The 23,824-nt window shown below is 44.8% G+C and overlaps 1 protein-coding gene across 4 annotated transcripts in view; it reads right to left on the reverse strand.

The window, feature by feature from the left end:
• Window positions 1-602: 602 nt before the first annotated feature.
• The window catches only part of ZWILCH (zwilch kinetochore protein), a 96,573-nt gene continuing 73,351 nt past the window's right edge, over window positions 603-23,824 (reverse strand). For 2 of the 4 annotated variants that reach the window (XM_068126221.2, XM_078786033.1), the window contains 7 exons: window positions 21,115-21,194; window positions 17,424-17,580; window positions 16,954-16,982; window positions 16,682-16,824; window positions 5,754-5,846; window positions 3,663-3,805; window positions 609-2,004 (listed from right to left, as the gene is read on the reverse strand). In XM_068126221.2, the coding sequence (XP_067982322.2) occupies window positions 1,916-2,004; window positions 3,663-3,805; window positions 5,754-5,846; window positions 16,682-16,824; window positions 16,954-16,982; window positions 17,424-17,580; window positions 21,115-21,194 (734 nt within the window). In that variant the 3' untranslated portion in view covers window positions 609-1,915. Of the gene's footprint in view, window positions 2,005-3,662; window positions 3,806-5,753; window positions 5,847-16,681; window positions 16,825-16,953; window positions 16,983-17,423; window positions 17,581-21,114; window positions 21,195-23,824 lie in introns of all 4 variants that reach the window. The other 2 variants (XR_010985744.2, XM_068126222.2) reach the window with 2 other exon arrangements.

The raw sequence follows: 23,824 nt of genomic DNA on the forward strand, positions 1-23,824 counted from the left end.
CGTGAACAGCATGCCTCGACGTGTACGTGCTCTCCTGAATGCTCGTGGGGGTTACACGAAGTACTGAACTGTAATTTTACTGTCCGTAATCCCAGTCGTAATTTAACTTTTGTTTTTGTTAAAAAAAAATTTGGCTAATGTGCAAAATAAAGAGATACTTCTGGAAAACGTACAGAAGTTTAACACAGTACTGTCCATGAATTGAGTTCGATATCAGTTTACATCACTTTCAAGGATCAATTTATTTGTTTCGAAATGTCAAATGTGGTTTTTGTTTCTTTTGAAGGTCACATGAACAAAATCTAGAATAATTTCAACATAATTCCAATGAACTTTTGGTTCTAAGTCATCTTGAAAAGTAAGTTCACCCCCACAAAAAAAATATTCCATATTAAATGCCAAGTCTGTATAGACAGTATAAACAGAAATCGGGCGCTACTTCTGACTCACCCTGTATATAGAAGAGCTCCAAAGTCAAAGTCTCCCTCTCTCTCCCCGTCACTCTGTCTCTCTGTGTGTCTCTCTCTCACATCATATTACTACCTACTGTCTCAGCCATCTCACATCTGTTTGTTCTCCACCATATAATTTGTGAGAGTTTGCTGTTTTCTTGAAATAATTTTTTTTTTTCAATTTTCACATAAAAGCCACAACAGCATGTGAGACTAATAGTTAACAGGACAACCTGATCAATCAAATCATCATACTGCTGCTGCTGGAAAGATGTCAAATTTGTCGGCATAACAATCAGCAGCATGCCAACCCTCGATATGATACACGACACTATTTAAATAATCCAACTCCGCAGTGTTTATTTTTAAAAAAAGAAAAAGAAAAAGAAAAAAGTTTCCTACAGACGAACGTTGACCAAACAATTGCCATCACATTGTGTCAACTGTCTTTGCTCAGACAACCAGCCATGATGCAACAAATTAAAGTTGGAATTAAAGAAAAGACAAACTCGACGGATAACCCCGTGTTTTGTCCATAATACTATTTTAAGTTCAGGGGCGTTTGTAAAGAAATCCAGAATAATATTGAAGAGCAAGATCTGACAATTAAGGTATCGACATTAATATGATGATAGTGACTAACTTGAGATGTATTACACAACATTTAAAACAACAAATGAACAATCACAGCGGCGACGTAAATAATTCAGATATCTCGGCAGAAATCATAGAAACGTGGAAGCGTAATTTGCAACTTTGTGAATTCTACGACTCCATATAAAATGTTGAATAACAAGACGAGCCAGCAATGTTGGAGCTGAGAGCCACAGAGAGCTTACAATGATGAAATGCGAATGCCATCGGGCATCAAATAAAGTCCCGACCAATTGGCTCGGCATACAAACCGTTGCTTGCCCAGCAAATTGCCATCGTTGCAGCAATTACTGATCTCTTGAGAGCTGTGACCTCTTACAACAGTAATATCAACCGCCTGTGCCAATAAAAGGTCACGCTCAGCCAAAGCAACAGAAAAGCGCTTCTGTAAATACAAGGGTGTTTAATGAAGAGGCAAGAACACAAAGATGAGCAAACGGTGAGATAAATAACATGTTTACAGGAATGGAGATTAGTGCAAAGCAACAGGGTAAACATCATAAACCCAGAGCAAATTGCCAAGGTATAACGAGTAGCATAAAGGTGATCGTTCTTGCTGTAATGTAATGAATGGATAGAGTCAGCAATGTACCCAAATCTGGCCTCGGAACGGCTTTCTTTCCAGGACTTGGGGAACAAACTTTGACCCATAAACATTTAGCCCAGTAGCTAGGTGCAATTAAAACACCTCCACCCTCCGCCAAAGCGATCACCTCATTAGGGTTTTGCTCAATAACCCGCCAGAGTGAAACAAATTAAACGTGGAGGCAGTTCCGCAGCAAAAGGGCTCAGGGCAAAACCTGCTGACGTCATCCCAGCTTGACGTGGCTGACAGTGATGGTGAGGGCATACAAGCAATTCTCTTCATAGTCAATAAGGGTAGTTCCTCCATCTCCTCCTGGGAAATATGGAGATATCACAGAAGGCAACTCTCATCCATCATTTGATGAAAAGAGCAATAACAGACTACGCCGAGCAGTGCCATCAAATTGATGACTAAGAAGCAGCTTCGGAATGCAATTAGAACAGGAAAACGTTTGCTCAGTTGCTGTGATCAATATTCTGGACAATATTACGATCCAAGTGTCAATATTATTATTTTGCAAATGCAAAACCAAACATATAGGAACATTCACGGAATAATTACGTTAATTATAAATAAATAATATATCACAAGCAAGATGATCATTATAAATTGTGACCTAACACGGTGGTGCGATTCAGGACTGTACTTTACTGCCCCCTTGTGCCGGAAGTCCCTCATTCCATTCCCTGTAGCTTCAAATAATACATTTGGCAAAAAGATTCTGCATTGGACTCGGTGAGACTTAACATGAACCCCCACGCCGCCAATATGCAGCTTGCGTATCACTACTACAAATAAAAAAATGTTTTTCCTCTGCCACGGAAGGTCGTCGGAGGCTATGTTTTAAACCCCATCTGTCTGTGTTGGAAAACCTGGTGTTGGCTTAGCAGTTAGGGTGCCGGCTTGGGATCCTAGGATCCTGGGTTCGAATCCCGGTCGATTGCTGAATTAACGCCAGGGGGGTTGACTCAGCCTGTCATCCTTCCGAGGTCGGCAAATTGAGTACCAGCTTGCTGGGATGAATGATCACGGTGTGTACCCCGATTTAGAATAGGTACACCGTGTCCCTGCGCATCGTAAGAGCGTGACCAAGGGTTGGCGTCAGGAAGGGCATCCGGCTATAAAAACATTGAGAGGTAGGGCCATAAATGATACATATAGTTTATTATCTCAAAGGTTGTGGATGCGCTTTGTTAACAGGTTGTTAAGAACAACCCGATTAGATGCTGTTCTTAAGTGATCCATGGCTCATGAAAGAGCTTGTTTATATCACTTGCAGGACAAACAAGGAGCTGACTTTGAGACATTCATGCATTTATAGTTTACACATAAATTACAAGGATATTAATAAACAATGACAAATTGATACAGAAGATGGAATATGAATCTGGGTTCCCAGCGTCATGAGCTATGTGCCCATACGAGACTAACCGGATTGTCAAAGTGGATCATGAATATTAGAGATAATCTCCTGATGCTGTTCATACGTCCTCAACCCAAGAATGGAATTTAAACTCTCCTAAATGCAACTAAGTGTTATTCATCCAACTAGTGGGTGTACAATGAAGACCTCGTTTTCCACAAGCTCACCTCAGTTATTACAAGCGGAACCAACCCGTCGCTTCGCTGATGGACCAATTAGTCGTCCTGTTTGCCTAAATTAATTTACCCATGTGAAGAGTGCCTCAACCTCAGCGTTGCCCAGGTAAAAAAGGAAATTGTAATATCCCCTGCCACCACCACCAGGTGGCGCTACACGGTATGCATTTACATAGCGAATTTACGCTCCTCCCGCTCCCCACAACCCCTGCGTGAGGCCGTGGCCACACAGCCGATGTTTCTCCCCGTACAAAGTTGTACTTGTACCCCGAGTTTGGCGTTTGTAACTTAAAAGATGTGGCCGTGCATAGAACACATACAAACAAAGAGAGAGGTCTTTTTGCCTTTTATAGGTATAACTATTATATTACCATTAAAAAAGGGTTGCATAGTCCCATCCATGGTAGATGTGCAGTGTTCCACGGGGGGATGCCGGCTGACGTATATGGTACTCACAGCTTCCCGTGACATTTGCTCACTTGTCACATCAACATGCCAAACTGCAGGCTGCTCACTAACAACACAGAGAGAGAAATCAAAAACAACAACATATAAATAAACCCGACTCCAAACACATCCTTACTGCATTGCGAGCATGCAGTCCTTCGAAGGATGATCTAAGACGGTGTGTATAGTACAAAGATTGTCTCGGAGCGCTCTCGAGGCACCCCAGAATAGGTTCCTCAAGATCGCCTTTGGCCTTAATAGCGAGCACTTATAGAACGTGGGAATAGGTGACCCAAATGGCTTCCCCTCATAATATTTGACCTCGCTGTGACCTTATCTTCGGCACACACCTTTATTTTGGTTTCATGGGTAATTGTTCCCCATAACCAAACCCAGAATGAATCGCAAGTCCAAAAAAAAAAAAAACATTTCGCTTTTGATTACCGTGATTATTGCGTCTGGAAGAATGAAATGAATGAATGATCGTTTTAAGGCCATTTTCCCCGCTAGAGCAGGGGTTAGCCTTGCGGGCCCCATGACAATCATGGTTCCCTTTTTGAGGCAATGTTTTTTTTTATGGCCGGATGCCCTTCCTGACGCCAACCCTTAGTCACCTCTTACGATGCGCAGGGATACGGTGTACCTATTCTAAACCGGGGTACGCACCGGGATCATTCATCCCAGCAAACTGGTACTCAATTTGCCGACATCGGAAGGATGACAGGCTGAGTCAACCCCCCTGGCGTTAATTTAGCGATCGACCAGGATTCGAACCCAGGATCCTAGGATCTCAAGCCTGCACCCTAACCGCTAAACCAACACCAGGATCAATTGTCAAAGGCACTCGGCATCGGCAATATCCCGACGAGTAATGAAAATCTTGCAAATGAAACGGCAAACGTGCAAAAAAAAAAAAAGATGGACCTTTCACCAGAAGTTTTGGTGTAAAAACTTCCGATGAAAAGGCGCCTCGGTAAATGTTTGCATTTACAGAACGAAATCGGTGATCTTGGAGGGGTGGGGAGGACCCCTTTTTGTTCTATAAACAGGGCCCAAACCAGATGTTTCATCCACTAACATTTGCTTTTGGACATTAAAGATCCCACAGTGCTTTTGTACACCGGTACTTGAGCCAAATTCAAAAAATTTTCTCTCATTTATGAGGGAGCAACACAGCAGCAATGATGCAACCAACAGCCATGTCGTGTTACATGCTACATCATGAATGTTCCTCACCAACCCGTAAGAGGGCTGGCAGGATGACCTATAGGGACACACAGTCACCTTTGAGCTGTCCATCCTGGGTTTGAATCGCGACACAGCTATAAACTGTCATCCCGGTGTTTCACATGCAGGGCGATTCATCAATGTGTATGCCGACCTTGGATGGATGTTGGATCACACTGTGAGATGGACTGGATGCCCCATCTGCTCTCATTAGTTGGTGGATGGAAAATATTCCACGGTGTCCTTAGCAAAGAGTAGGTGACCTATCGCCTGCACCCTGAACAAATTCCTACCCTAACTGACAGGGGCACTGCAGCAGCAGCACAACCCCCAGCAATTAAAAAGCCAAATGAAAAAGCAACAAATTATTAGTTAAATGTATGTTTTAACGAAACAACCAAAGGTCTCTTCCAAAACTAACGATTAATAGTTTAATATAAATTCAAACCATTGACTCTAGTCCTGCAGTCGCATATACCCAGTGGAAAGACTGAAGGTACAGTGGCCCAGTGGCAAGGACACTGGATTGGCATCCCAGAGGTTGTGAATTAAAATCCACCTGAAGACAGCAGCATTAAGGATTTGCTCATCTCAAGAGAAATACCATGTTGCTTTGAGATGTTTAGTAACAACATATCTGGCTCGTCGATGACTCAGGGAGGCAATATTCTGCCAACCCTGCCATGTCTTCTCGTGCTTCTAGTCCACATACTGTGGTTTACTCTTAATGCAATTTGGACAACTTGGGGTGGACACATCATACACTTGTCCAATCATTTGATACTCACTTCTCATATAAGGACTTGTCTACGGAGGGTTTGGACAGTGAGAACACGTGGCTGGGATCCACTGGACGGTCGTGGTAAAACTGCAGCATCTGCCTACAAGTGCAAAATAAAATAAATGACAAAAGCTTAAATTAGACCGTTTGCAATTTAGCCTTCAATTCTGATTAACTACCGGTCTACTCGGCAGTAGATAACCTTGCCTATTTAAACCAACAGTTCAAAGGCCGCATCTAATAAAATAAGTAACGAGAAAGCATCTGAAAATGCAAAGCCCGTCCGCATCTACTTTGTACTCAGACGTCTTCTTCTTCCGTAGGCTAAACATGACGAAAACAGCTAAAAAAAAAAAAAACCAAAAAAATTGACGATTTTATGCAAAAAAAATTGACGAAAAATAAAAAATATAAAATCCCCTTCCAGCTTTTTATTGGTGAACCAATTCAGTGACCCAATATGCAAATTCTTAAAATTTCAGGTTAATTAGAAGAAAATTGACGATTTTATGTGAAGCTGACCTTTAACCTTTTGACCACATTATTAATTTGACTTCTCCGTATTCTTTTTTATAATGAAGCTTTGTTGAAAATTTGATGACGAAGCTCAAATGGTAAATTGAAATTTCAGGTCGATTGGATTAATATTGTTGATTTTATGGGATGCTGACCTTTGACCTTTTGACAAAATTATGAAGGTGTCTTCTTCATATTCTCACAATAAAACTTTATTGAAAATTTGATGACAAAATCCCAAACGGGAAAAACGTTTTGGCCCGGATTGACACACAGAAATGATAGTGATAGAAGTGATATAGCTAGAATGGCACTCAGTAGAATGCATGTGCATGTGCTGGTAGTTCTGTAGAGATGGTGTTACATTTTCAAGCGATGGCTGTTTCTACCACTTAATCGTGGGGATGGCATTCGCTCTCAATTGTGATGGATATAAACCACAAGATTTAGCCATCTCTGTTGTGTCATAACAGTGTTCTGCAAAACGTTCGAGCACAAAAATGAACATTTTGTAGGCCCGATCCACACTCAGGTATTTCAGACAAACCTCTCGTCCAATTTATGGCAACCCTTGGATCTTTCGGCCATTGATGAAGCATTAAACCAACTCAGTTTGTATTACCACAACCACCAAGGATGCACAGATAATCGCCGTTTGAGTTCAATCACACTGAGATGTTACCTGAAGAAAGTACAGATATGGCTGTCGACTTCATGGTGTGACGTCATGGCTAATCACAAAAATAAGATTTTGACTCAGTTTCACAATTACCCACTATATATATCGGAAATCTGAAAAAGCCACATGTATACATACATATACTGTATATATAAATATATAAATATATATATAGATATATAAATAAATAAAAAATAAAAAATATATATATACAGTGAAACCTTGACTTACGAGTGCACCAACTTACGAGTTTTCCGAGATACGAGCCGTCGCTCGGGCGGTTTATTGCTTTGAGATGCGAGCCGAGATCTGAGTTACGAGCTTACGCCACCCGCCAGGTTCCGGTCACGTGGTTATCTTGCCGTGCAAGCATCTCTGCCGTATATCGCTGCTGCTTTGTTTTCGCATTTTGGTTATTTTGGAGCTTACGCCACCCGCCACCAGGTGGGTTCCGGTCACGTGGTTATCTTGCCGTGCAAGCATCTCTGCCGTATAACGCTGCTGCTTTGTTTTCGCATTTTGGTTATTTTGGAGCTTACGCCACCCGCCACCAGGTGGGTTCCGGTCACGTGGTTATCTTGCCGTGCAAGCATCTCTGCCGTATATAGCTGCTGCTTTGTTTTCGCATTTTGGTTATTTTGGAAAATTTCTTAGTTTTAACCATGGGTCCTAAGAAATTGAGTGCCAAGGGCAGTACTGAGAAGAAGAAGAGGATGATGTGCTTGGATATAAAACACACAATCGTCGAAAAACATGAGCGAGGTGTGCGTGTTGTCGACTTGGTGACGCGGATGTGAAGGCAGCTGAAGATTTTATTATAACTTTTGCCGAACTGATAGAAGCCGAACGATACATCCCCCAGCAAATCTTCAACTGTGACGAGACAGGGCTCTTCTGGAAAAAGATGCCGAGGAGGACGTATATAACGGCAGAGGAGAAGAGCATGCCAGGCCACAACTTGTTCAGAGTGCCGGCGATAGCTCGCCTTCTCTTTGTGGAAAACACGGTGAGATCCTTAACATCCAACAACTAATGGGACGCAAACGGGGCGCCCAGTTTAGCGGTACACACATTGATGAATCACCCTGCCTGTGATTCACCCATGACAGGTTATAGCTGGGTCGGGATTCAAACCCAGGCTGGACAGTTTAGAGTCAAGTGTGCGTACCTCCAGTCCAGGCCATCCTGCCAACTTGTATGCTGCATACAGGTGAAATATAAAGCGCGAGATATTTTTATATATACTGTATATTTAAAAAAAAATTGGTGTGGTTTTTGGCGGGCTGGAACGGATTAATAGCATTTCAATGCATTTTAATGGGGAAATTTAATTTGAGAAACGAGCAAATTGAGTTACGAGCTCGGTCACAGAACGAATTAAACTCGTAAGTCAAGGTTTCACTGTATATACATATATATATATATATATATATATATAAATTAATATATATATATATAAATAAATAAATAAATAAATATATATATATATATATATATATGTTTGTTAAGTAATGACTTGCGGTTAGGATTAAAATCAAATGAATCCATTTTTAGTTCTCAAATGAATCCATTAGGGGTTAATTCAGCCTGTCATCCTTCCGAAGTCGGCAAATTGAGTAAAAGCTAGCTGGTGTGTACCCCGATTTAGAATAGGTACACCGTATCCCTGCGCATCGCATTGTAAGAGGCGACTAAGGGTTAGCGCCAGGAAGGGCATCCAGCCATAAAAACATTGCCTCAAATAGGGGACCAATTGCGGGCCCCATGAGGTCATGGGGCCCGCAAGGCTAACCCCAGCTCCAGCGGTGAAAAATAGCCTTAAAACGATCATTCCTTATTCGTTCGTTCGTTCTTCGACCACGTGTTTCTCCCCCATTTCCCCAGATAGATTGTCAAATTTCAACTCGTTATTTTATCGTCCATGCGATATTGTTTGATTATAGTTAGTTTTGGTTTGAATTTCCTGTAACTCGTAATTAATTAATCGTTTTCTGCTCCTCGTGTGTGGCCTTGTAGTTGTACCCCCGTCGGTGTTTTGTTAACTTAAGTGTGTTTTGCTTGGCTCTTGGTTTTTTCCCTTCTACCCCGAACATAATACTGTCTAACGTTCTAAATCCCCACCCCCCCCCCCCCCCCCCAAAAAAACAAAAAAAACAAAAACATTTATTTTCTTTTCTCCACGTGTACTGTTGTCTCATCCTGTATTTTCTGTCCAGTTGTGCTGTTCGCCCCACCCCCATTATCTCCTTGCCATCCACCGTTTGCCCTGTTCACGTGACTCGTGGTGGTCCCTCTCGGCTCTCCCCCCGTTGGTATTTTTGTGCATATAAGATTGTTCATAGTTCTGTTTAAATATTATTTAAATATGTTTAACCTTTCCCCTTCTGTTTTTTATTCAGTGGTATATTACAACACGCTGTTTTTCTTCCTATTTAAAAGGCTTTTCTCAATTTCCTCTCCAACTCATTCCACTTCAAAAAAAAGAAATTCAATATCTTATACGTCTCCCTCACTACATGGTCTAAATTCACATTCATTCCATCCCTCCTCCATCATTCTGAACCGGATTGCTAACTTGAAAATCACAACAAACCCAATTTGTTATCAATGTTCGTCTTTCATTAATCATCCACTTTCTAAACTCCCCCCTTGCCCCTCCACTCCTGAACTCCCCCCTTGCACCTTCTGTTTCCTAAACTTCCCCTTTGGCCCTCCCCTCCTAATCCCCCCCCCATGCCCCTCCACTCCTGATCTCCCCCCTTTCCCCTTCCCTCCAAAACTCCCCCCTTGCCCCTCCCCTCCTAAACTCCCCCCTCACTCCTCCCCTTCAAAACTCCCCCCCAATCCCTCCCATTCAATTCTCCCCCCATACCATTCCTCTCCAATTCTCTCTCCTCCCCCTCCTCCTCCAAGCTGCCTCCTCCCCACTTCGTCTCCCTTCTATCTCATACCTCCACCCCCCCCAAACCTTCTACTTTCCTCTGCCCCCCCTCAAACAACCCCTCACTGTGCCGCATCCCTTCACCATCAAACCTTTCATCCTCCTCATCCTTCCCTTTCTTGGAACTCTTCTGCAACATCTGAAACACTATCAACTGCTCTCCCTACCTCCCCCTCTCATCCTTCATCTTACCCTACTCCTCCCCTCCCCTGTCCTGTACCCGATGCTCCCCCTCTCTCTTCATTAACGGTATGGACCTCAAACATCCGGGGCCTTCGCTCAAACCTGACTGATCTCTCCATACAGGTTGCTTCTGACAATCCAGACTTGATCTGCTTAACAGAGACTTTCCTCCTTCAAGATGTCTCTGATTCCTTAATATCTCTTCCTGGTTACTCCCTCCTCCGGTATGATAGACCTGAGCCTCGGCCTGGTGGTGGGGTGGCTATCTTTGTCAAAAACTCTCTTCCTCACTCTCCTTGCACTGCTCTCTTTCCTCCTCACCCGCAGGAGTACCTCTGGTTACGGCTTCCTCTCCGCTCCCACCTTTTGTTCATATGTGTTCTGTACCGTCCCCCAAACAGTGATGACTCCATCTACATTTCAATGTCTGACAACATGGACCAACTTCTATCCACTCATCCCAACTCTCTCTTCCTCATATATGGTGACTTCAACTGTCATCATGCCACCTGGTTGGGTGTGGGTTCCTCTCTCACTAGTCATGGCACCTCAGCAAAGGACTTCTGTGACTCACTGGGATTGACACAATCTGTCAATTTCCCGACCCGGATCTCAGCCAATGGAGTATCTTCTCTTCTAGACTTGGTTATGACTAACTTCCCTGCTAATGTCTGCTGCTCTTCTTCTGCTCCAATCGGTTCTTCTGATCATGTGCTTGTCAAAGTGGACATCTCTCTGGCCATTCTCAGAGAGCCTCCTCAGCGTCGACGAGTCTGGCATTTCACTCAGGCCGACTGGGACGGTCTTCAAGCAGCCATCAATCGTCTGGATTGGTCTCCCATCTCCACTGCCTCTGACATCAATTCTTCCTGGGAATTCTTCCAAAGCAAACTGATCTCTCTCATGCACAGATTTATCCCATCTCGCCTTCAATTGTCTCACCCTTCCTCCCGTCCATGGTACACTGAATCTTGTGGTGAGGCAGTTGCCCTGAAACAACTTGCCTTTGCCTCTTGGAAGGCTAATCCAACTGAAGGAAATCTCAGTTCCTTCCACCAAGCTCGGAACAAGTGTGTGTCTACCCTCAGGAGTGCCAGGAAGCACTATCTCTCCTCACTCAAGAATGAACTCTCAAACCTGTCTCCTTCCTCCAAATCCTGGTGGCGTCTGGTCAAATCCGTTTCTGGTGTTTGTTCCCCCTCCATCCCCTCCCTTACCTCAAATGGCCACACAGTTGACATCGCACGTGACAAAGCCGAATGCCTCAACTCTGTGTTCGCCTCGAAATCCTTAGTCCCAAACCCATCTCTCTCTGTTCCCACCTTTCCCAGTCGAACCCAACTGCTCCTGGACTCTGTGTCCTTCTCTCCTGACAAGGTGGAGGAGTTTTTGTCAAACCTCGACTCTGATTCTGCAACTGGACCAGACGGCATCAGCCCACGGGTCCTAAAATCCTGCTCTGCCGCTCTATCTCACCCTCTCTCTGTTCTTTTCACCCTATCTTTTGCTCAAGGTCATCTGCCAGCATCCTGGAAATCAGCTAACATTACCGCTTTACACAAAAAAGGTGCAAAAACAGATCCTTGCAACTACAGACCAATCAGCCTGCTCCCAATTATCAGCAAAGTCATGGAATCCATCATTGCTTCGGATATGAAATCTTTCCTCTTCTCCAATGGCTTGATCTCTGATCATCAATTTGGTTTCAGACCAGGTCACTCTACTCTGGACATGCTGCTTCTGCTGTCTCAACAATGGATGGAGGTCCTCAATGCCAAACAGGAAATCAGAGCCGTCTCCCTTGACATATCAAGGGCCTTTGATACGGTCTGGCACCCAGCTCTGCTCACCAAACTCTCCTCCTATGGTATCCATGGAAATCTCCATGCATGGCTTGCGGACTTCCTCTCTGGTCGTAGTCAACGTGTGGCCCTGAATGGATTTCTCTCATCTCCCCTTCCTGTTCAGGCTGGAGTTCCCCAAGGAAGTGTGCTGGGCCCTGTGCTTTTTCTGGTCTTTATCAATGATCTCTCTGACTCTCTGGAAAATCCTCTCTATCTCTTTGCTGATGACTCCACTCTCTGCCGCTCCATTCCTCTTCCCTCAGATCGGCAGTCTGCAGCCTCCTCACTCTCTGAAGACCTGGACAAAATCACAGACTGGTCAAACAAGTGGAACATGTCTTTCAATCCTGCCAAATCTCACTCTCTTACTATGTCTCTCCGAAAAGATCGACTGGACAACCCTCCCATCTACTTTCTCAACAATCCTCTCCAAGAAGTTCTGTCACTCAAGCTTTTGGGTCTCACTATCTGCCATGATCTTTCTTGGGAAAACCACATTTCCAAGCTGGCCTCCAAAGCCAGTCGCCGACTGGGCATCCTCCGTCGTGCGAAGTCCTTCCTCGGCACACCTGAGCTCCTCACCACATACAAGGCTTTCATCCGCAGCTCAATGGAATACTGTTCTCCCCTATGGGCTGGTGCTCCTGCCTCACACCTGGCTCGGCTTCACGCTGTTGAATCCAAAGCTTTCAAAATCATTGGAATCTCCCGCGATGAAGCTATCTCTGAGGGCCTTTCACTCACTCACCGCAGGCAGGTAGGTGGCCTTTCTGTCTTCCACCGACTCCTCTCCGGCCTTGCTCCCCCAGCTCTCTCTGTGCTCTGTCCCCCAAATATTCCTACAGGTCGCACAAGATCTGCCAGCAACCCTCTGATGGTTAAACTGCCGAAATCTCGGCTCTCTGCTCACCTTCACTCTTTCATTCCTCTTTTCTCCCGCCTGTGGAACAAACTCCCACACTCCCTTCAATCCCTCTCCTCCCTCCAGGTCTTTAAAACAGCTGTTCACCACCATCTCTTATCTTCCCCCATCCATAACCTTGATCTTTTCTACCCCCACTAATTCACCCCAGATCCACCTTGTTTGAAATTCCAACTTATTTCCTGGAAATCCTGGCAGTGTCCATATGTTTATACCTCTCCCACCCCCCCCCCCTTCACATGCCTCCCCCCCTTCACATGCCTCCCCCCCTTCACATGCCTCCCCCCCAAAGCCCTCTCCCTCCCACAGATCTCTCGATGTCTCCATGTCTCTCGGTCCCTGCTCTCAAATGTTGTGTTTGTGTCCTTCCCCCTCTCTCCCCATCTTGTCTACCGCTCCCGATGTTATTTGTTTTATGTGTCTGTTTGTCTTTCTGTGTGATTAATGTTCGCTCTTTCACGAGCCTCGATCTTGTATACAAAAAAAAAAAAAAAAAAAAAAAAAAAATTCATTCATACATACAGTGCATTCAGAAAGTATTCAGACCCCTTCACTTTTTTCACATTTTGTTTTGTTGCAGCCTTATGCTGAAATCGTTCAAATTCATTTTTTCCCTCATCAATCTGCACTCAATACCCCCATAATGACAAAGAGAAAACAGGATTTTGGAAAGTTTTGCAAATTAATTAAAAAGAAAAAACTGAAATATCACATTTACATAAGTATTCATACCCTTTGCGATGACACTTGAAATTTAGCTCAGGTGCCTCCCATTTCTCTTGATCATCTTTGAGATGTTTCTACACCTTGATTGGAGTCCACCTGTGGTAAATTCAATTGATTGGACATGATTTGGAAAGGCACACACCTGTCTATATAAGGTCTCACAGCTGACAATGCATATCAGAGCAAAAACCAAGCCATGAGGTCGAAGGAACTGCCTGCAGAGCTCAGAGACAGGATTGTGTCGAGGCACAGATCTGGGGAAGCCTACAAAAAAAATTCTGCCGCATTGAAGGTTCCCAAGAGCACAGTGGCCTCCATAATTCTTAAATGGAAGAAGTTTGGAACAACCAGGACTCTTCCTAGAGCTGGCCGCCCGGCCAAACTGAGCAATCGGGGGAGAAGGGCCTTGGTAAGAGAGGTGACAAAGAGCCCGATGGTCACTCTGGCTCAGCTCCAGAGATCCTGTGTGGAGATGGGAGAAACTTCCAGAAGGACAACCATCACTGCAACACTCCACCGATCTGGGCTTTACTGCAGAGTGGCCAGACGGAAGCCTCTCCTCAGTGAAAGACACATGAAAGCCCGCTTGGAGTTTGCAAAAAAGCATCTAAAGGACTCTCAGACTGTGAGAAACAAGATTCTGTGCTCTGATGAAACCAAGATTGAACTGTTTGGCTTTGTTAACTATGGCCTATTTTTGAGGATAAAACAAACTCGAAAAACCTTTTCCATAAAAGAGTAATTATGTCTCCTATTGGAAATGTAGACGGTGGCTTGCAAACCAAGACTCAATAGTGGTGTACAGAAGTGTTTTTTAAAAAATAATAATAAATACAAGGCGCGGGGAGGTGAAATTCACTGCACGTGATGTGCAACACCCTGACATAAAAATGGGTGTTAATTTACATCCGTAGGATGTAAAATAAATAAAGAAGATATAAGCACACCTGACACCAGGCCGAGGCTTTAGACTTTGGCACGTTAACGAGGCTGCACCGTCGAATAAACTGTTCCAACCAGTCATAATTGACAGGCTTTTTAATAGAAAAACAACAAAACACAACGTATCAGGCCCGGGGAACTTAGCTTCGATGAACTGGAAGGATCAAGTGCCGATTAGGTGTTCACATGCGATCGGGTGTTCACGCGCGCCGAACCCTGCACTTTGTCGTCTTTGATTAACGACCCATCAACGAAATGACCACTGTTGGTATGGCTAGTTATTACAAATCGTACAGCATTCCAGTACACACTCTCCATTTATTTGTGAGCGTATACTTTACAACCAATGCAAATGTGGACCATAAGGTGATTAGGGTTGGTTCAAATGGGGTTGTTAGAGAGCTGGGACTATAACCAGTTGATGCAAGTTCCCCTTTTCACAGCAGGATTGTTATTTTAATACCCCCCCCCCCCCCCCATATCCCTGAACCTGCAACACTTTTCCCATCCCCATCCCTCCAATGAAATGAAGTCATTAGCTTGAAGAATGAATGAATGATCGTTTTAAGGCCATTTTTCCCCGCTAGAGCAGGGGTTAGCCTTGCGGGCCCCATGACAATCATGGTTCCCTTTTTGAGGCAATGTTTTTATGGCCGGATGCCCTTCCTGACGCTAACCCTTAGTCGCCTCTTACGATGCGCAGGGACACGGTGTACCTATTCTAAATCGGGGTACACACCGGGATCATTCATCCCAGCAAGCTGGTCCTCAATTTGCCGACCTCGGAAGGATGACGGGCTGAGTCAACCCCCCTGGCGTTAATTCAGCGATCGACCGGGATTCGAACCCAGGATCCTAGGATCCCAAGCCGGCACCCTAACCGCTAAGCCAACACCAGGCTCCGCTAAGCCATTGATGGATTTAAAGAATCTGATGTTGGTGTAATGCAGGCATGATGGGCCAAATGGCCTTCTCCTGCATATAATTTTCTTGTTATTCCTTCTAGCGTACAAAATACAAGTGGATTTATAAGAACTAGGGCATGCCCGTACTATATATATATCTAAAATTATATCCCCCCCCTCTATTTACATGAAATGGTTTGGTCCAAAGCGAACGGCTTGCGAGTACGGTGACAATCCCCCCCCCCTCTATTTACATGAAATGGTTTGGTCCAAAGCGAACGGCTTGCGAGTACGGTGACAATCCCCCCCCCTCTATTTACATGAAATGGTTTGGTCCAAAGCGAACGGCTTGCGGAGTTTGGTAAAGAAATCGCCATAGCGTGCACAAACGCGCAGGAAAGCGAAAGAATCGCAAATTAGTTTTAATTAGTTTTAAAACATAGTTTAACGCCAACATAGTTTGCCAACGTGAAATAAATGAATACGCTCTCAAATGTGCCGTCCGAGGCAGAGTCTGTTCGGCACGTTCGGCACACGTGATAGCTCGCTGCTCTCTGATTGGTTGAATCGTTTTTTGGACATAGCTCGGTAACTACTTGTCCGATTAATATGAAACCTTGAAAAGGCACATCCTCGGGTCCCCAGCAATATACCTGGCAAGTTTAAAGTATATCGGACCCGTGGTTGTCGAGAAACAGCGGTCACAGACATACATACATACATACATACATACATACATACATACACACAGAGATTACTGGAATTATAGATAGATGTACATCAACAGCAGCTTTGGACAATTATATCACACTTGATAACGTTTTCAGAAACACAACCTGGTTGATCCGAGATGTGTATGATGCAAATCTAGGCAATCAACAGCATTAAAAGGTAGAAGCACCAGGTGGGCATAATCTCAAAGGATAACCAAGGCCAGGTAAAACAGCAACCTACACCTCACGGGAAACTAAAGCCGCACGTGATCCTACTAAAATCCCCCACTGCATTGAACCAATCGTGACCCGAAGAATGCAACTCGATGTATATGCTACTCACCTCAAAGCAAATAGTACAGTATATACGTTTATTTGCGATCACGTGGAACCATCTGGTGCATTGTGGGTACTTTTTGTGCGATGCAATTTTTGTTGAGGGTGTAATTACCCGAAGAATGCAACTCAGACAAAGAAAACAACATCACAACAAGGAGCAAAGGTAAGCAGCAGGTGAATGAAACGAGCGACGATAAAAAGCTGCACACTTTCGAGGGTACCTACATTGTCAGGAGGAAAAGGTTTTCGTGAGGAATGCTAAGAAAAGTACGACAAATCGCCACGACTTCAAAAATGTGTTCCAGCCTCGTGAGACGGCACAACTGCTCTTGAAGTCCGAGGGAACTACGCATCCCAAAGAAATACTCCTGAGGAAGAGCGTGAGAGAGGAACGACAAAGATGTACAGCTGGGGAAAATGTCACTTGATAATATTTGAAATAGCGTTGGTATAAATGTGCAAAAGGGTAGAAATTAACACAAGATTAAACAGCTCACCAAGTGCTTCAATGTCGTCAATTCTTGTCCTGGGGGAAAGGTGGGGATGGGTATGGGAGGCATGTTTGACACTTGTCATAACAGGATATAAAATGGGAGCAACTAATACCATCGTTAATCCCCACCACCCTCTCCTACCTCCAAATTTCCAGTTTACCCTCCTGAGAGTTTCCTTCTGTATCCACCTTGTCCACCCCATGCATTCTCTCCTGCCCACATGTCTCCCCACACCAAATGTTTGTCCGCCTCCCTCCATCTTGGCATTCGGCTGTGCTGTTGGTGTTTTCCCTCTCACTCTGCTGTTCCTTCTTGTCTTGATCCATTCGGTTTACTAGTACTAGCTCTCCCACGAGCCTCGACTATGTATACAAACCCTGCCCCCTCCCACCCAAAAAAAAAAAAAAAAAAAAGGAAAACGTTCAACTTTCCCCGATATGAAAAATGAGATGGTGCCTTGATGAACAACAAACCCAAGAAGTAGGTGAGATAGTCCCGATGTATCTTGTCCAGGCCTATTTGTGCCAGCATTTCGAGGGGAGCTTTTCCAACAAGTGGCACGTACTTCATAGCGCCAGTGCAAGACTGTTGCACCATTTCACTCAATAGACTGCTGTTGTCTCGATGGGTCTGTAATGGTGGAGCACAACACTCGGCAAGATATATACAACTAACAGCAAAACCAGCGATATTTTGATTAGCAAAACAATTTAACAGAATTGTTACCCTGCGCTCACGAAGCGAAAAGCGGGGTTAAGCATTCAGTTACGTACGTACATACGTGTGTGTGTGCCGTGTCTGCATTTTTAAAATTCATTTTCTCGGCAACCGTTGGTCCGATTGACATGAAATTTTCACCAAAGGAGGGCCTCCTCCTGAAGAATATTTTAATGTATATTATGACGTCATATGTCACGTGGTACAGGCGCCATCTTGGAAAAACGTTACACTACATCTCCCAAACCGCTCAATGGAAAAAATGGAAACGTGGCTCATTGTCAAGTACTCACCATGGGGAATAAGATATGTTGATGATGATGTCACCGGTGCCTTAATTATGACGTCATAATTCGACAAGTGCAACACTTGATCTGATCAGTATGAAAAAAAAAATTCCTCTGCAACTGTTAGTCTGATTGGCACGTAATTTTCAGAATACGAGCGGCTCCTCCTGTGGAATTTCAAAAATGATAATTATGATGTCATATGTCACGTGGTACAGGCGCCATCTTGGAAAAATCGAAAAAAGGTTGCACCTATATATCTCCGAAACCACTCCATGAGAAAAAAAACTGAAACATGGCTCATTGTCAAGTACTCCGCTTGAGATGCCCCACTATCTAGATATGCTCATGATGATGTCATCGGTACTTTAATTATGACGTCATAATTCGACAAGTACAACGCTTGATTCAATCAGTATGAATTTTTTTTCTCTGCAATTCTTGGTCCGATTGACACGAAATTTTCACCATAGGAGCGCTTCCTCCTGTATAATATTTGAATGATTATTATGACATCATAGGTCACGTGGTACAGGTGCCATCTTGGAAAAACGTCGCACCTCTATATCTCTTAAACCACTCCATGGAAAAAATTGAGACCTGGCTCATTGTCACCGACTCCACATGATGATGTCATCGGTGCCTTCGTTATGACGTCATAATTCGACAAATACAACAGCTATCCATCCGATCATTATGAATTTTTTTTAAAGCAACTGTTGGTCTGATGGACACGACATTTTCACCATAGGAGCGCCTCCTCCTTTAGAATATTTTAATGATAATCATGACTTCATAGGTCATGTGTTACAGGCGACATCTTGGAAAAAAACAAAAAACGTTGCACCTCTATATCTCCAAAACCGCTCGATGGAAAAAATTGAAACGTGGCTCATTGCAAATAACTCCATACGGGGAATAGGTGTTGTTAACAATGACATCTTTGGTGCCATAATTATGACGTCATAATTTGACAGGGACAACGCTTCGTCTGATCAATTTGAAATTAATTGAGCATGATCTATGCAACAATTATTTGGAGAATATAAATTTATGATGTCATCGCTCACGTGGTCTGGCAGCCATATTGGATCAAAAAAAAAAGAAACGTTCAAAACCAGAAGGGTTGGCTCACACCAGGTTGACTGCACAGGGTAAGTATTCTATGAATACCATCTAGTTACATTGTGAAGCAAGAGTCGGCGGTGGTGGTTAACCAAATTCGGTGGTGTAATGGTCGGAGTGTCTGCTAAGTGTCTGAGAGGTCGGTGGTTCAAACCGTGACCGAGTAATACCAAAGACTTTTAAAACAGCATTTAAAAGGACGAGACATGCACAATCCCCATTGGCTGGCATCCATGTGGAGGAGGAGCGCCAATGTTGTGACGCTGCTTGTACCCATAGTGGCCCGGAAAGTGACGGCACTTTCCGAACTTTCAATGCCTGGGGGGTTTGTTTCCTCTAATAGTCCAGTGTTGTGTCCCGTGCATTCCTCTGTCCGTGCTTTGCTATACATGTCCACCACCGATGTGATATTTTATAAGTCCAAAACGGGCATAACTCTGTGAAAGATTGACGAAACGCCCTGACACTCAAACTTGTTCGGTAACTTATCATAATAAAGGCATCGACCAAGTTTCTTTCAGTTGAATATGTTAAACGGTATGGGAAAAAAGTCTGGAAAACCACAGGTGGGACGGACGGACAGACAGAGGGAGAGCAAACCCATAGTCTCATCCGGTGAGGAGGCTCTAATCAAGTTTTATGACGTTCTGATATCAAGTTTTATGCACGCTCAGGAAATAAGCATCACATTTATTCCCACGTGTACAAACGAATCCACGTTGTGAATACCCACGTCGGACGAGGCTTTACTGTACCTCATCTAGTCTTAGTCCTTTGGACAGATAAGTGTATGGATGGGAAGAAACTGCCAAACGTGTAGAGCAACTAAAAGTACCCTCAGGTGGAACGACCTGTGTGAGACCCTCAGAGTACAATCCATGACAACATTGTTGTGGCTTCGGAAACCCCTGGGAGTCTCATCCAACGCAAAGGAACCCTGAAGTTTAGATATATCTGTAGTATTGTGTTCAGTTAGATTAACCCTCCCCTCGTATCAGTGGACAGGGAAGTGCTTTGTGTTTGTGGAGCAATATTCAAACCCCCCTTTCCAATTCTTCTTTTTCTAAATCCCTTCTCTTCTTATGTCTCTCTCTCTCTGCACCGCTTTGCAGCGCATACACACACAACATTACATTTTACAAAATCTACATCATTAGAAATCCAACAGCCATCGGCATAAAGTGGTGTGGACCAGGGAAGCGAACCTCCTCAATGGCGAAAAGTGGCTGAACAAAGCACCGCATAGGGCGTTATTGCCTGTCGACCCCACTGCAGGACCATGGCCTCAACCAATGAGAACCACATGGCAACAAGAACACACCAATCAGGAAACTGCACGAGGAGCTGTCAGTCCCTGGAACACGCCTCTACCAGGTGCTTTATACGGATGGAGAATTCCATGACTGGGACTGGTATGCATCCAGTGAACATCCGAGAGGCAGGCTGAGCCCTCGAGAGGCAGGCCGAACCCTCGAGAGGCAGGCTGAACCCTCGAGAGCAAGCCTTCGCTCCTGAGGGAACGAATGGGCTGGTGCCACGGAGCGAGAGCTGACAAGCCGTGGAGTTTTCCCAGGACGCGCTGGCCGAAACACTGACTCGCACTTTCTTTTTCTATCCCTATTTCTATTGGAATTGTTGTCTGTTGGAAAGATCTGTTGGAGTATTTTGGCAAGTTGGAATGCATGAGAGCATTCAACAATTACACCCTTGACCCGTTCAGTGCTGGGTTACTGACTCGCATTCACAACTTCCTCTGTCGCACCATGAGCATTCACACGCACCTCTCCCAACACGGCGCACCACACTATCACACCGTCATCATCGTCATGATTAGGGATAGAACATCACCAGTAGACCCTGAATGTCAGCTTTTTTATTTACCACAATGGTGTGGAATGTGTCGATGTATTCAGGAAGTTAGAGGATACATAAAATATTTTTTATAGGGTGTTGGTACAAATTCATAATAGATCATAAGTATGAATAATCAACTTATGCTTTAAATTTCTGATCAATCAATAACCATAAAACTCACCCAAGGTTGAATTTCTTGATTTGCCAGAGCTTGGAGCACGAGGTTAAGGCAATCCTGAATAGATGTGTATGAAAACACGGCTGGATTGGTTTGGTAGGGAGGCCAGGGGCATAAAGACAGCAGCACATTAACCTTCTCATTGTACAATGTTGCTGAACCCTCTAGAGTCTAGAACATCCACACATGGTGACAGCACAGGGTTGCACACAGGGGCAGTACCAGATGCTATGCTTACTTTCTCGACCAGATTCCTTTCATCAACCCAATTGTACTTACTACTCAGGAAAGAAAGTACAGGCTGGAGCAGAAAGACCCAGAGACTGTTTTGGAATTAATGCCTTCTTCCAGAATAAGTCCTAAATGTCTTTTTAGCTGCGACGAGCAGCTCTATGAGAGGACCGCGTTGTTGTTCTTGTTGTTGGAGTGCCTTTTTGAATAGCGCATGCGCATACACTCGGACGTGCGTTGGTATGAGGTAAGAACATCGCGGACTAAAATCGCGATTTGTTTGAAGAAACCAGAATAAATTTAGCTGAAAGACAAAAAGATGCTAGTGCATGCGTATAATTTAATGACTGGTCGAATTTGGTAGTGCATATTGCAACGGATATCCTCATGATTCTACATGTCGCAGCTGGTGACCACACTGTGGTCATTTTTCTCTTGTTTATAGCTGCTTTGGATCGTATAACCTCGAGACTACATTTAGTCATTATAGCCTCATTGTCTGTTGTGTACAAAAATTGCAATAAACCTCAACCAAATCTATCTTAACTAATATATATTGTAATGTAGAACATGTGCATTAATTAGTTATCCCGTAATTAGGACGACACATTACATTAATTAGTTATTCATGCCTGTGACCTCGCTTGGAGGGCGTACTTTTCCTTCCTCCTTTTCCCCGCATGAGTGAGTGGGCCCTTATCCGGGGATTAAGATAAGACTGATTAAGTATCTGCTCTGTGTCTCTTTACCCTGATCATTGTAAATTGTATAATAAACCTGTGTTCTTCCTTCCATTTGGCCGTCCACGTCATTTCGTACCATTGGCTTCGCATTGCACGAATAAAACCGCTCAATCGGGTTCAATAAGAATTAACGGCACGAGGCACGTGATACGCAAACCGCTCGGGCATATCCGACTGGCGTGACCCGTGCGAGGTCCAGCGCCCGTCTTCGTGGCAGCGTGTGTACCGAAGGTACGTGGGGATTCGACCCGATACCCTTCTGCACGCTCGCTACGGGGGTGGCGGCTGGAATTGCTCTGCAATCCGCCCCACGAGTATAAAGTGGGTCGCGGCCTCGTGGACTCGAAGGCCCAAGGGGGAAAAGGTTTAACCCCCCTCTGTATGTCGACAGGCTCAAGATCCGCAACAAATTGGTGTCTGGGAGTGGGATAATTGGACCTAGAGTGCGCTTCACGTGCTCGAAATTACGAGCGGACGAAATTTAGTCTTTAAAAATTAAATTAAATTCGTACAATGGCTGGCCAAGGCGACCAAATGCCGGTGGGAATAATGAATGAGGACGAACTAATGGCCCAGGACCAGCAGGGAGAGTTGGTAGTGGAGTGAGCTGATGAGGGTGCGGCAGGTGGTAAAGAAAATGGCGGCGCCTCGCACGTGGGGGCGGAAGCCGAGCCCGCAGTGCCAATGGATATGGGCCTTTTTATGGTGCAACTCAGGGCATATATGGGTGAAGAAATGAACAAATCAAGAAGGGAAATGACTAAAATGAGTGGTCAAATGAAAGAAATGAGGGACAAATCCACCCGGGAAATGAAGGAAATGAAGGATGGGTTGGAAAACAAAATGGATACCCAGGGGGACAAATCAAGAAAGGCCGTATGGAAAAAATGAGAGCAAAGTCAAAAAAAGGACATAAAAAGAATGGGGGAGGAGATCGGGCGCAAGCTGAGCGAGGAGGTTGCGGTGGTACGTGACGAGGTGACGCGGTACGAGGAACGCATGGAGAGTGAGTTAAAGCGTAGCACAGCCAAATTGACTGGGGCTATGGGAGTAGTGACGCGGGGTGTAGAGAAGCCGACGATCGTCAAATTCGAAAAGAAAATTTTAGGGGCGCGGGCGAAGGCCGAGTTGGAAAAGGAAATTTTAGGGGCGCCGACGATCGTCGAGTTAGAAGAAGAAATAATTGGGGCTAAAGAGACAGAAGAGATGAGGAATAAATCACGGGAGGTGGAAATGGAACACGCACAAAGTTCGTATTCGCACCGTGATGCCGTGCTTGCTAACCCCATAAAAAGTTTGCAGGTGCTGGCGGAGAAGCCGGGGAAGGAGAGCCCCGAGGTGAGTGGCACTGATGGGGGGAATGTGATTGGCGGGAATGGGTGCTCGGTGAGCTTGGGAGAGAGGCGAGACCTGGGCGTTCGCGAAGGGCCCATTGGGCGGTGTGAGAGGGAGTCCGTACCGGAGTGCGTGGAGCGAGAGAGTGGTACGGAGCGTGAGAGAGAGTGCGTACTGGAGTGCGAGGAGCGGGAGTGCGAGGAGCAGGAGTGCGCACCGGAGTGTGAGCGGGAGAGCACACCAGAGGGTGTGTGGGAAGAGTGTGCACCGGAGTGTGCGATAGCTGAGTGTATGAAGGGTGCGTGTGCGCCTGGGTGGTGTGCACCGGAGTCTGCGATCACAGAGTATGTGGAGAAGGAGTGCACATCGGAGTGTGTGGAAAAAGAGTGTGTGATGACCGAGTG

This window comes from Myxine glutinosa, chromosome 10, assembly GCF_964187855.1.
Source record: "Myxine glutinosa chromosome 10, kmMyxGlut1.1, whole genome shotgun sequence".
Classification (NCBI taxonomy): Eukaryota; Metazoa; Chordata; class Myxini; order Myxiniformes; family Myxinidae; genus Myxine; species Myxine glutinosa.